Source organism: Canis aureus, chromosome 14 (genome assembly GCF_053574225.1).
Source record: "Canis aureus isolate CA01 chromosome 14, VMU_Caureus_v.1.0, whole genome shotgun sequence".
Taxonomy (NCBI): Eukaryota; Metazoa; Chordata; class Mammalia; order Carnivora; family Canidae; genus Canis; species Canis aureus.
In genome coordinates this window covers 8111806-8126350 of record NC_135624.1, presented here as the reverse complement: position 1 = coordinate 8126350, position 14545 = coordinate 8111806, and the positions used below count along the sequence as shown (strand labels likewise).

The 14545-nt window shown below is 35.8% G+C and overlaps 1 protein-coding gene across 38 annotated transcripts in view; it reads right to left on the bottom strand.

Moving 5' to 3' along the window:
- The window catches only part of RIMS2 (regulating synaptic membrane exocytosis 2), a 580692-nt gene that overhangs the window by 411501 nt on the left and 154646 nt on the right, over positions 1–14545 (bottom strand). For all 38 annotated transcript variants that reach the window (XM_077846871.1, XM_077846876.1, XM_077846877.1 and 35 more), the window contains one exon: positions 6322–6632. In XM_077846871.1, the coding sequence (XP_077702997.1) occupies positions 6322–6632 (311 nt within the window). The remainder of the gene's footprint in view (positions 1–6321; positions 6633–14545) is intronic.

Genomic DNA, 14545 nt, shown 5'->3' with positions numbered 1-14545 from the left:
GGCAATCACAAATCCCTAAATTTTCATTGTACTTAATTTGTCTTAAAACTTTACATTTTAGATCCAAGATAATCACCTCATCTTTTCATTACTTTGTTGTCATCACTTATATCTGGTAGCATACTCACCGTCTAAGAGAATGCAGTGAAATGTAATTGAGTCATGACATTTTTTTTAGTTTTCCACTCTTACCTAATTAAAATTCCAGAAAAAATGATAATAAAATTTCTTAGTACTTCCATGAAGTGTCATTTAAGCAGTAAAATGTAGAAACAAATACTTAAGAATCCAGGATGCCTATGAAATATAATTTCTTTGTAGTTATGTTTCTTAAAATGCTTCATAGTCCATTAGAAGCAGTTAACTCTGTTACTTTTTTCCTATTATTTATTAATTTTTATCTTATAATAGAAATAGGGAAAAATAGAGAAATATTACTTAGTATTATGATTACAAGATCAGAGTCAAAATGTCCTTATTAGAGATTTAACCTAATATTTGGTTTTATATATGAATCATGGTGAAATTATTTGAGGCATTTATAACAGATAATATCTAATTGAAATCTGATGTGTCTGTTGAATAAGTGGATTATAACAATAAGTTATTACAATATGGAAGATAACCCTCTATTAATTGAACACAATACTACCAGTTATAGGAAAGAAAAAAATAATGGGAGAGAATATTCCCAAGTTTATGCCATGGCAGAGACCTTAAAATACAACATAGCAAAGAATTTTACAAGTGGAAGTCTTTTTGACATCTTGCAGACTGCCTTCCCTTTTTCAGAGATGAGAAAATGGAGACACAAAACACATACACCTACAAATAATAATAGTAAAGAGTAGAAGAACAAGGACTGTCTTCTGATTGCCAATTTTCATCCCTTCCACCAAACAAATTAGCCATAACACTGCTTACTTTTTAACTTCTCCCAATGTCCTAGGTAGTGCTAAATAAATAGTAAAATTTTACATAAAAGAAAAAAATTAAGTTTCCTACATTTTAACTTACTAATTTTCAACTATGAAAATAATGAAGCATCCAATTTTTAAATCATTTCAAGCGTATAAAACATCATCTACATGTTGTAAGACAAATTTATTTTAGTTTTTGTGGAATTTTATTTTCTTAAAAATTTAGTTTTTAAATGCTTATTTCATACACCCTCCTCTATATCCCACCTTAGATTCCTTAACCCAGTAGTAGTTCATAGGCCTCCTACATCCCAAGGCCTCTTTGTAAAACAAACATTTTGTAATATCTCTTCTACTACCTTGAAAATGAACCCAGAGGTAAAATATCCTAACTATATGTATTATTTTTAAGATATATATTTCCTAACTGTATCATAAAGGGGGAATAAGTAGTTTATAAAAAATAGAGCATATTTAAATCAGTAAATGCTCAGCCACAATGTCATAATAGAGGAGTTAAGTGTTTGCAGCTATGCGAATGTGGTCAATCTGCCACCAGGTAGCTGCTTTCCACCTTTTGTCCCCCATTCAATAAATATGTCAGAACAGTAGATTCAGATGAACAATCATGTTGCTTCTAAGAACCTTATATGTTCATTAAGTGTTATGTCTCTTGGTGGTAATGGTACAGAGGAAAATTGCCACTGAGCTATTGAAGGTCACTGGTGTTTCCCCATCTAAGATATTCTTAACACCCTACTGCCTCACTGGCCTGCAATAGAAGTGCTGGCATCACTTGGAAGTTTGTTAGAAATATAGATTTTTAAGCCCTATCTCAGACCTACCGAATTCAAATCTATACTTTATTTTACTTATTTTTTTTAAGATTTTATTTATTTATTCATGAAAGACCCTGAGAAGTAGGCAGAGACGCAGGCAGAGGGGGAAGCAGACTCCCTACAGGGAGCCCAGTGCAGAACTCGATTCCAGCACCCTGGGATCACACCCTGAGCCAAAGGCAGGCACTCAACTACTGAGCCACCCAGGTGCCCCTCAAATCTAATTTTAGTAAGATCGTCACATTAGGGGATCCCTGGGTGGCTCAGCAGTTTGGCGCCTGCCTTTGGCTCAGGGCGCAATCCTGGAGTCCCGGGATCGAATCCCACGTCGGGCTCCTGGCATGGAGCCTGCTTCTCCTCCTCCTGTGTCCCTGCCTCTTTCTCTTTCTCTCTCTCTCTCTGTGTCTATCATAAATAAAAATAAATAAATAAATCTTAAAAAAAAAAAAGATCGTCACATTATATGTATGTAAATTAAAGGCTGAGAAACCACTGGCCCTTCCTGAGGGACATTAACAAAGGGTAAGCAAACTGCACATAATTTTTTTTAAATGGTGATTTCAAAACTTATTCTGAAATAAAAAACATATTTGAAAATCTCTAACAATATTTTGCATCTAAATTGATAATAAATAGTTGCCATTTTTATGAAAAAAAACTAATCATATAAATACTTATTAACTCAAAGCCAAGATCTAGGGCCAATTAATACTCATTCACTCAATAAATACTAAGGGTCCAAGTGTAAAGCACTGTGCTAAAACCTGTGAGGAAAGAAAAAGTCATAAAATAGGCCAAAACTACTGTAGTTAAAGATTAAAACTCCTTAGAAGAAAATGTAACATACTCTTGTATCTGTCAAACACAATTCTAAGATCCATAGAGATTTAAATTAATTGAACCAAATTTCTATTTTTGAGGCCACCAGTTTCTGAATGATATTGAGGAAACAAATTACTAATAATACTTTAAACTGAAGTTATATTCCTTATGAGTAGCTTCATTCACTGTCCATTTCAAACTGCTAGAAGATCCATTCTACTAAGAAAGGCAAGTGATAGGAAGAGAAAAGGAGAGATAGAGACAAGATGCGGGGGCGGGGATTTTTTTTTTTTTTTAAGCTGTACATTTTCTTCAAAAGAAGAAATTTCTAGCTTTTACACGGAAGGGGTGGGGGGACGGACACATTTGAAACGAATGATTCCATCTAAGAAGTTTTTCTCATAGGAGAAATGTGAGATTCACACTATCACTTATGTTTTCTTCTTTTTTCTCTTCTTTTTTTCCAACATTTCTACCATTTTCCTCTTCTTTGTTGACACCACGGTATTTCCTTTTGTTGGCTTATTACTGTCACCAGTTAAACCACATTTCTTTGCATTAGATTTGGACTGCCTTTCTTCTTCCTGTACTACATCGCCAGCTTCCCTTTTGTTGATTTTGTACTGTTGATTTGCGCCACTGCGGGGGGTGGCGCAAGTGGGAAGAAGAAAGAAGGAGGGAAAGCCTGTGAGGGGGGCACCTGGGTAGCTCAGTGGTTGAGTGCCTGCCTTAGGCTCAGGTTGTGATCCCAGGGTCCTGGGATCGAGTCCCACGTCGGACTCCCCACAGGGAGCGTGCTTCTCCCTCTGTCTAGGTCTCTGTCTCCCTCTCTGGTCTTTAATGAATAAACAAAATCAAGGAGGAAAGGAAAGGAAAAAGGAAAGGAAAAAGGAAAGGAAAGGAAAGGGAGGAAGGGGAAAGGGAAGGGAAGAGAAGGCCAGCCTGGGAGGGGGACAGGGAGAAAGCAGAATAAGAAAACAGACTTAAAATCTGGAAAGAGCCATCGACAGATGAATGGATAAAGAAGATGTATATATATACAAGAAAACAGGCTTAACTGAAATGATTTATACAGTAACATAAGAAAATGGGCAAAGAAAGCAGACATATCAACAGAACAAGAGAACTTAACTACTTTCTAGGGTAGGAGTTGCCCATCATTTTCAGTTAAGGGTCACAGTAAATATTTTAGGCTATAGAGTTGTATGGTCTCTTGTAACTGTTCAACCTTGGAGCTGTAGCTGAAAATAGCCATAGACAATAACTAAATGAATAGGTATAGCTGTGTCCCAGTAAATCTTTATTTAAAATAAAATAAATTAAATTAAATTAAAAAAACAGGTGGCAAGCCAGATTTGGCCTGGGAGCATAGTTTGCTGACCCCACACTCTAGGGGAAAGAGTTCAGTGGATTAATAGATGCATACCTAACAAATTGCTGTAGAATCTACATTTTAAAATAATAAAATAAATATTCTTTTTTAAAAAAATATTCTTTTTCTTGCTTATGATAAGGCAAATTGAATTATTCTTGAAGAGAAAGTATTTTTCAAATAAAAGCTTCTACAAATTATAACCAATTCCACTTTTTAGGCTTAACTCCTCAATCTGGGATTAAACTCTAACTTCTTCCCTGGCTAAAGTAAGTCTTATAAACAAAAGGAGGTACTGACTTGACTTATGTGAGGTTCAGAAAGGAAGGATATACATACAGGATATACTTTGAGTCATTAAGGTACACACTTACTAGTAATTACAGCCAAAGTCACCAGGCAAAAGAGAAGAAGGGGGAAAAAAAAGAAAAAAAGAACTTGCTCCCCCACAATTAGTTGTTCATTCAGGCTAATACTTCATCAACGGAAGAAAAGTTGAGAGGTAATATTGAAAGAGATATATTTGTTCTCACCACCACCTTCTTCAAGGACTAGAGAGATATGATTCTAGCTTCCTTACAAAGATGAATTAATCATTCACAAACTTGTTGGATTTATTTTTAACACCCACAACTTCCTGATGAAATGTATTCCAAAACTTCATCATCTATTATGTGATCCAGTGTTCTAGTACTTCCTTTTATTCTCCCTAAATCTATCCTTCTAAACTCCAAAGGAAACTATCTTACACACCTATCTAGTTTTTACAGAATGTATCTATGTTCCCATTACCCATTTTACTTAGTCATTCATTCATTCATTGAAAATCCTACCTCCTCTGGCTATGATCTATTTTTTCATCCAAATTCATACACCGTGACTCTAATAGTTGCCATTTTACAGACTTTATTGATCTCTAAAGTCCTGTGTAGCAGACACCGCCACTGTCCCAACTCACACTGCCTCATCATTTACAGCACTGTCTTCTTACCATATTTGAAACACTCTGCCTGAGTACTTTCTCTGGCCATACGAACAGGCTTGGCCAGTGAGTTCCAAAGAGTTAACATCCTCCTAAGAAACAACCCTAGACAAATAACAAAGGGGAGATAGAGAAAAATACCCCAATCTCCTTGCCCATTAGATATGGTAACTCTGAGGCTATTCTACCCTGACTCCCAGAAGTCTCAGTAAAATTGACACACATTTGCCAAAAGAGATAACCTGCTCTTCAATGTGCCTAGTGTTAGGCTCTTCAATGGATCATTGCTCGCTCCCTATAGGTGGTGCCTGGAATTGTCTTCCAAATAAACTATATTATCTGCTTCAAGTGGACCTCAATCTAAAAGGGTCCTCTAAACTTAAAATTCTTGAGTTCCTGAGATTTTACACCGAGACATGTTCATAGCATTTCAGCCAGGAAACCATCATTGTTTTGCCCAAAGATAGGATTACATTGCTTTGCTTTTGCTAGTTTTCAAAAGAACTGGTGAAATCATCATTTTATTAATCTCATAAAATATAGCAACCCATTGTGGTGACAACTTTAAGCACTATAAAAAGTGACTCTCCGTTATCTGTAAAAGGTGAATGCTCAGAACCCACCATCCTATTAGTATAATTTTAGGTTTGTTTTTCCACAAACATGTTACTTTATAATTATTCACATGGAAATTTATTAGCCATTTCTAGACAACAGAAATAGTATAAATGTGATTTTTTTAATTTTCCATTCAAATAGGAATATGGTATAGAAAAATAATCTCCCTATGAAAATTCTTCATCCTCCCCTTCCAAAGGTAGGAAATATAGGACCATAAATACTAGTTGTGAAAGTCTAACATTTTGAATATGAAGAAGCCCGTAGAATTGAGCCCACACAGTAATAACAGAGTACCCAAGAATACGGCAAATTCAAGAAATCCCTTCATCTGTATCTGCCTGCTTGGAAAATTGCCTCATCTTTCAGCCCAAGACTGAACTTTTAGAGGTATCAGTAACTTTCCCCATTCTCTTACCTCTTTCTTCTGGTCGGTTCGTTCAAGGCAACCTCTCTAAAATTCTTCAAACCATCTCTTTGTCATTCCCATCGTCCCTATCCCAGTGTGTCCTTTCCTATGCCAATAGCCTTCTACCTAAATCCTCCGTTTTATCTCATTTCTTTATTCTGAAAATCAGAATAAACCTAAGATTATTCAAACCTCTAATCGTCCAAGTCCTGAACATCACTTCTGGCATATATATAAAACACATGGACATTTACATTACATTTAGACAACTCAGTGCCTAAACATTTCATGTATTTTTATTTCTGTTCAGAATGAAGATTAAAAATAATGTTTACCTAAAGATTAAACAAAATGTTTACCTGTCTGAAGCTATGTCACTGGCAATTTGGTGCTTCACTCCTGACCCATTTTTAATAGAATCCTGTCTTGTGAGCCCATGAGATCGACTTTTCTCCACTGCAGGTACAGATAAGTCACCTGAGGGTCCTTGGAACTGGGCCTGCTCATGCACTTTTGCTTTCTTCTCCTGAGGCGCCTCCTCATTCCGCAGTCCTCGCAGAATCTTCTGATCAGGTTGCTGTGATGTATTAGATCCACTATTATAAAACCATGCTCCTGATTTAGTGAGGATTTCTTGTTGTTTTCGGCACAAATTACATACCCACATAACCTGCACACGAATACACAGGGAAGAAAAATTAGTGTCTCCAAAAGTCAAAACAAATAAAAAGAGAGACAGTTCAAACCAATAACAACAAAAAAATCATATGGTTATCCTTTTGAAGTTAAAATGTAATCCAGATTGACTGCTACCATTAATTATATGTATTAATTATCTCACACATCTTCTCTTTTAACTTTGTCAGCATAATTACAATGAAACAGGCAATGGTTAGCTGACAGCAGAAATACCAAACTAGAGTGCCAAGTTACTAGCTATTTATCTGTATTCCTTAATTGCTTTTTATTTAAATTAGGGGTATGGTGTAGTATAGGGAAAGTGGATTTTGAAGTTAGACAGACTTGGGTTTCAATATCAATTCCAAGATTAGAAACTTGGCAACCTTGAACAAAGTACTGAACCTCCATATCTATAAAGCAGTTTCCTTTGTGATAAAATAGGGAAATAGGGATGATAACTTTTTTTCCTACATTGTTTTGAGAACTAAAGATTGGAAATAATTTATATAAAATGTCTAGCACAATGCTTGGTAGATGTTAGACTTCCAGAAGATTGCCTACTAATATTAGGTTAATCTTCTATCACTAATTAATTATAAGCTTCTTGAAGGGGTATTTGTTTCTTTTAAGTAGCTCTTAATGGTGAAAATAAAGCTAAGAATATGTTGATCCTCAATAAAAATCTATTAGTTTCTCAAAATCAAGAAGAATACTTGATTTTTTCTTTTCATGTCAAAAAAAAAACTTACCACTTTAACCATTTTTAAATGCACAGTTCAGTAGTGCTAAGAATATTCACAGAATGGTGAAACATAATCTATACTCATTAAACAGAAAATCCTCTTTCTCCCTCCCTCATCCCCTGCCTGGTAAGCACCATTTTACATTTGTTTTTTTAATAGATACATTTTTCAGATTCCAGAAATCTAAGAATGTTATAACTACTATCTTTGTGACTAGAAAACCTTCTGGTCAGAAAAAAGATTCTAAGAAATCTTTTTCAATTAGAAAAAAAAATAAAATTATATATTGATGAAACAAAAGGTTTATATTTCAAGTGAATGTTTTCTGTTGTTTATGTCAAATAATGAATCTTAACACAATTCTCAAAATTGCTACACACTTCCTCATAGTTTAAGTAAGTTACAATAATAATAGATAATCGCAGTAAAAGAAGATTCATTTTGGTGTTTCAACTGATACAAAGATGTTTCTGTAAAATGCCACTTAAAGTTTTTGTTTAATTGCCCTCATTCTCATTCTTGTTCATATTGTCTTGTATATCCATATCACGCAACATTGTACTTAATCATTTTATATTATTTTGTTATCTCTTTGTTTTGGGTTTTTTTTTTTTTTAAGATTTTATTCTTTTATTCATGAGACAGAGAGCGAGGCAGAGACACAGGCAGAGGGAGAAGCTCCATGCAGGGAGCCTGACATGGAACTCGATCCCAGGTCACCAGGATCAGGCCCTGGGCTGAAGGCAGTGGTAAACCAGTGAGACACCCGGGCTGCCCGTTATTTTGTTATCTCTTTGAACTGTATATACATTTCTTTTTTCCCCCGCAGCTAAACTCAAAGTTCCCTGGGGACAGGGTTTATATCGTCTATTTGTCATAAGGAGACAATATCAATCACAGGACAGTTAGACCTTCTAAATGCTTGTTAACTTGAATTCTTTTGAAATCCTTCTTGAGGAAAGATAATAAGATATTCAATGTTATTACACTAAGATTTATGTCTCACTGATTTCCAAAGAATTAGTCATCAAAAATGTCAATATATGTGCCTATTTTATAAGTAAACTAGAAATTATTTTTGATATAAAATACCAAAATCTCATGCAAATTTTAAAAAAATAGAAAAACCTCAACATACAAATTTCTTTTGGTTTGAATATTCATGAAATATATTAAACTCTCAAAAATGAAGTTTCAACCAAAATCTTCAGCCTTCTGATGCCATCTTGTGACAAACGTTAGTATTGCAGTTCTCTCTTAATGTGAAAGGTATACTAAATACAGAACCGCAAAATAATGTGAAAATAAAGTTTGAATTTCAACGTTTCTATCTTATTCTAAGCATTACTATTCACATTATAGTGATAATATAAGCTATATGACTTCATGATATGAATTCATCTAGAATAAGTCACTGACAATAAAACAGAAGTGAGTTTGTGAGACAGACAGGTATCCAATCACAATCACCTGCAGAAACAACCTATCGCTGCTTCATTATTTGTCACAAGGCAAGCAGGTTACTTAAGCTCTTCTGGAGCAGAGATTCTCAAAGACTATCCCTGAGACAACAGCACCAGTATCACCCGAGGAACTCGTTAGAAAGGCAAATTCTCAGGCCCCATTCCAGACCTACTGACTCAGAAAATCTGGGGCAGGACCCAGAAACTGATTTTTTTGGCAAATCTCATAGGAGATTCTGATGCCTGATAAAGCAAGAGAACCACTGGTTGAAGCAGATTCCCAACTTGATATGAGGAATGGGTTATAGGTGTGCTCCTCAGTAACTACAGAAGACCACGAGGAACCTCACCAATTTACCTCTGTGTGAACTATTCATCGTACAAATAGTAATAGTAACATTCCTGTGTAGCCCAAAATGAGAACAAAACTTGGAAGAACGATGGGCTTCGTTCTCCTCATCTGTTAAAATCCAGGGAATACTGATATAAGATAAATGAGTGTAAGGCTGGAAGGATGCTGTTCGATTCTTATTAAAGGCTCTTTCTATATTAATTCTCACTCCAGACTCTCTGGGATACCCACATTGGCTGCTACTTTTCTGACTAGATGCTATATTCCCTCCTAAATGCCAGCTTTTAGTATCCTCATATCCTAACACCCAATTCACATTCCTTTTCTTCTTTTACTATCTCCTCCCATTCTTGGATTTAATAGTTTATTAATCTTTACAGTTCAGTAAACCAATCCACTCTAAGTGCAGAAACCGACACTTTCACTTTCACATGTAAACCCTTCACACCCATGGATAGCAACTTAACTTCTAAACTAAGGATCCTGAGTTCCTTCTCAGAACCACATACACGTGTGTATGTAGGCGATGACTTTTAACTAACTGGTCATGAAATGATTAATGTCTATTAGAAGTAAATGATGTGTCTATGAAACAGAATTAAACTGATTTGGCAACAAAATCACAGGGCTCTTGTTAATGAAATGCTTTAACTAATCAAGTTAATTAGCAAGTATATCACATGATGAATGCTGTTAAAAACAGATAGTAATATATATGTCCATAAATAGCAATAGTAGGGCCTATTAGTTTTGCTGACGTTCATAAATATCGAATACACCCAGGCCCTGAGAATACAAACACATACAGAATTCAAAACTATAAGGTATTATTACCTTCATTTCTAAATATGCCAAACTTTTCAAAGTAATATAGCAATATTAAGAGATAATATGACCCAAATTTGCCACACATTATCATATGCTCCGTTCTATAAGCATCCTTGGTGGCTTTGAAAGGGAGGGGGAAAAACTAAGGAAAAGAGAAATATTTCTTTAAAATTATATGATTAATAAATGCAATAGTTAAACTGAACAGCCAAAGAAGAGAAAAACAAAATTATGTCAAGTGCATACAATAAAAGAATTTAAAGCTCTGCAAAACTATAATTTTCATCTAAATAGGGACAATAAATAATAGAGTAATGCAGAGACAGGAAGGATTATTGGTTAGATCATAGATCAAGCTCATAAGATCCAGTTAACTCTGTACAGATTAAAGAATTTACTAGACTCCACTTCTAATTATTGCCAGCCTGCTTATAAATGAGTGTATTAGTAAGAAAAGAATATAAAATGATCAGCTTAATCTGTCACATGACTAGAACACTGAAAGATCCTGGCCATTAAATTTCTTTCTTTCCTCCCCTAGAATGCTGAATTTCTCAGTCTCTCTTGTAGTCAGGGATGGCCATGGCCATATGACTATGTCCTGGCTATTTGATTATAAGTGCAATGATATGTGCCATTCCCATGGCCATTAAAAAACTCTCATATACTACCATCATGCTCTTCATTCAAGATGTAGGGGAAAAAGGAGCCACAAAAAAAAGGAGCCCAGGAACTTGAATGAGCACCTGGAAGAGAGTCCTCTGCTGATCAGCCACACCAATGTAGACTTCATGTAAAGAAGAAACAAACTTCAATAACATTGAGCTACACAAACTTTTTGAGTTTATCCTTTACAACTGATAGCATTACCTTGAGAATCTTTTAAACTACATGTTGTAGTGAATGCGTATCCCCAGCATAATCTTCATATGTGAAGAACAATGCATTAGTAAACTTGCATACAAAAGTGTTTCAGTGTTGGTCTGGAGCCAGCTTTTACTGAGTCATAAGAACCAGTGTGCACATTTCTTCCCAACTCCACGTTCAACAAAGTTATGTGGGTTAGCTTGAAATCAGCCCTGGTAGGTGTATTTCAACAGCAGAAATTGGAAAATGCCACAAACCTGGGCTTTTTCTTACAGAAAACCAGCTATTAATCCAACCAGTAGTATTAAAAGACTAATACCCCATTCAGTATTAGTATGTAAACTTGGATGAAGCTGTAATTTATCATAAAAATTAAGACCATAAAACTGCAATTTATTTATAGATGGGCAAATAGCTATTAACACTGATTCATTCATTATTTATTCATTCATACAATATTCACTAAATGCCTAGTATATACCACACTATGCTAAGAGCTGGTAAATACAGTTCAACAGACATAGACTTTACTGTGGTATTTAAAGTGTCATGGAGAGACAATAAGCAAAACAAATAATTGTACAAATATTGTTTCTACTATAATTATGATAATTCTGCATTCACACCACAGATCCCTTAATGCCTTCTTTTCCCCTGGCCCAGGCTGTGTTTGAAAAAAACAAGAAGGATTCAGAAAAGATCTGCAAAAGACCTGGAAATCCAGAGAGGCTCAATCACAGCATTACCATGAAGTGTTCCCATTACCAGGGAATTGCCTGGTACAGATCTCTGTGTCTCAAAAGGCAGAATTCAGTGGAACTTGTAACTACGAACCTATAAGCCCCTCCCCCAGCTCTGTCATGGTGAATTTGGAAAGTTGAAGTACTGGCCCATGTCCTAGAGGGTGCACATTTTCAAATATGTTCCTTAAGCAACCGAGAGATCACTATACTCTCTATATTCTGGATTACCAAACAAAAATCAGAAACTTTGCTTCATCTAATACCCCAAGACAAACAGCAAGACTTTCCCAAATTCCCCATGAACTACATGCATGGCCTCTCTAGTTACAGTCACATCTGCAGACTGAAGCAAAAAAAATTTAAGATGTCTTCCATATGTTTCTCAGCAAATAGCAGCAGTACAGAAGAAGCCTTAACGTGGAACATCTCCAAATCCTAGTTCTTGCAAACTCTTCTCTGTTACCAATTGTGTTGCTTTGAAAAATTACTTGCAAAGAAACATAGCTTACTTCTTTATTTTTTATCTGATTTTTCTCAAGAGCATACTAGACACATTTAAAAAAAAAACTCATATAATTTTAGTTTGTTAAATACCTCCATTGGATAAATTCTCTATTTCTGATATTTCTTCCCCTTTCCCTGCTGTTTTCCAAGAAAGTGTCTTAGTGTCTTATGGGGCTTCTGCTACTGGAATCTGCAGCTCATGTACTTCAGAGTCTGGTTCTTTTCTCAATTTTGACAGGACTGTGCTCCCCTATTGACTTGATCTCACCTCAGCTACCAAGGCACTGCAGACTCCTAATCCCCAAATAATCCTCCATTCAGCCATGGCTCAAGTTATCTGTTCTGAAGCCTCTTCTGCAAAGTCATTTTATCTTTCATTTCTCATTCTTCAGTAGAGGAAGAGTGTCATGACAGGGACATGCAGCTACTTTTGTGTCCTCCATGCCATAATGAACAAAGGATAGTTCTGGAAATGAATGCTGGCCCTTTCTTGGCCATGATGCACTGTTGAATTCACTCTTAAGTAGCCATGCATGCCTCAGGTGGGTGCTAGAGCATCCTGAAAGGCGATCTCTTCCAAGAACCTCAAATATTAAGAAGGGTAAAAACTGGCCTTCAATTTAACTAATATGCATCCTCCTCATGGGTCAAAGCCTGGAAAGAAGAGATTAGACCATATCTGACCATCTACTGGCCTTACCTCTGTCTTCTTTCTCTTTCCCTCCAATGCACAAGGTCAGAGGGGCCGGCTTTTCCCTGACTTCCCTTCTCTGTATACCTAACGCTGTCCCCAACTACCTTTGGACTTGAAGTAATGAGCTTCAGGCTTCCCAATCTGTAGCTTCTCTTAACCCACTCATTGCTTTCAATGGCAAAAAAGAAAAAAGACGATGGCTTACTGATTAAAGAATTCAAATTGGGAGGCACTTCAACTATAATATACCTATTATACCATGATTTGAGCATTGTCAGTTATGTTCGGAGATTAGTAATTGCCTAAGTACAAAGTATGGACCAGATCCATATGCAGACCGAGAAGTCTTAGGAGCTTCAGGTTTCTGATAAAATGGCTGATTCCTCTGCTCCGGAAAGGAGTTGTGGAACAGAAGCCTGCAGGAGATGGAAAAGGAACCTAGTCCAGGCAAGGCAGTCCCCAGGGAATCTAACAATAGCCTATACTACCCAGAGTTGATGTTACTTAAAGAAAAGATGTTAAAAGTGCCAAGTTTTATAGCCAAATTGTCAGTAATCTAATATATTTGGGACAAAACATCAAGGGTAAGAAGGACTGAGGCAAACATCAGAACTAGAGAACAGAGCCAGTTTAGAAACTCAAATGGAACAATCTGTGTAATTACTGGGGGAGGAAAAAAAAAAAAAAAAACACTACGACCTATGGTTGAGCTTTAACACACTATACATAAATGTTAATAGTAAGAACGTTCCTTGAAAAAAACAGCAGTATTGTAAGTATTAAGGGACCCATTCACTTTTTGAGCTCCCCAAAAAGAGTTATCAAATGAAGCTGAAACTGGTTTCAAGCAATTAAGTTACAGAACTGAGCTGGTTAGATCAAATGAGTATTCCATTGCATGACCTTACAGCGAGTATCAATTAAATTAGAAAAGTGAGACAGTCAGATAATTGAGTAGCAATATCAACAACTTTATAATACCCATAACACGATGGGTCCATCTCACATTTTGGCAACTTGAGATGCCAACTATTAATTAAGAAACAAGAAATGATAATGATAATGGAACACAGGACAATTAAGTTGAAAATATAATGATTTATTATAATATTATGCAGTCGATATTACTTAAATTTTAGATTTCTGCCCTATTTATCCAAACAAAACACCCAACTGATTTAAAAAAAAATTTAATTCACACTTAAAGCCCCAGAGAAATTTAAAAATTAAAAATTCGAGTGAGCTCCACCACCCTGCCTAAACTTAAACCTTTACTTCTCTTTCCACTTTCCCTAAACTCAATTTTTATTTTTTTTTAATTTTTATTTATTTATGATAGTCACAGAGAGAGAGAGAGAGAGAGGCAGAGACATAGGCAGAGGGAGAAGCAGGCTCCATGCACCAGGAGCCCGATGTGGGATTCGATCCCGAGTCTCCAGGATCGTGCCCTGGGCCAAAGGCAGGCGCCAAATCGCTGCGCCACCCAGGGATCCCTCAATTTTTATATCTGCATATTAAAGTAGTGATATAACATATATGCCGTGATATAAATATGCTGTGATATTTATATAACATAATACAATATGCCGTGATATAAATCTTAACTTTTAATATCTTTCTGCTAAAACGGACATACATGACTGTTATAGAAAGACTTTTATTTCTGCACCCGGCATTTTAGCTTATAAATTTACATAAAAATAAACTA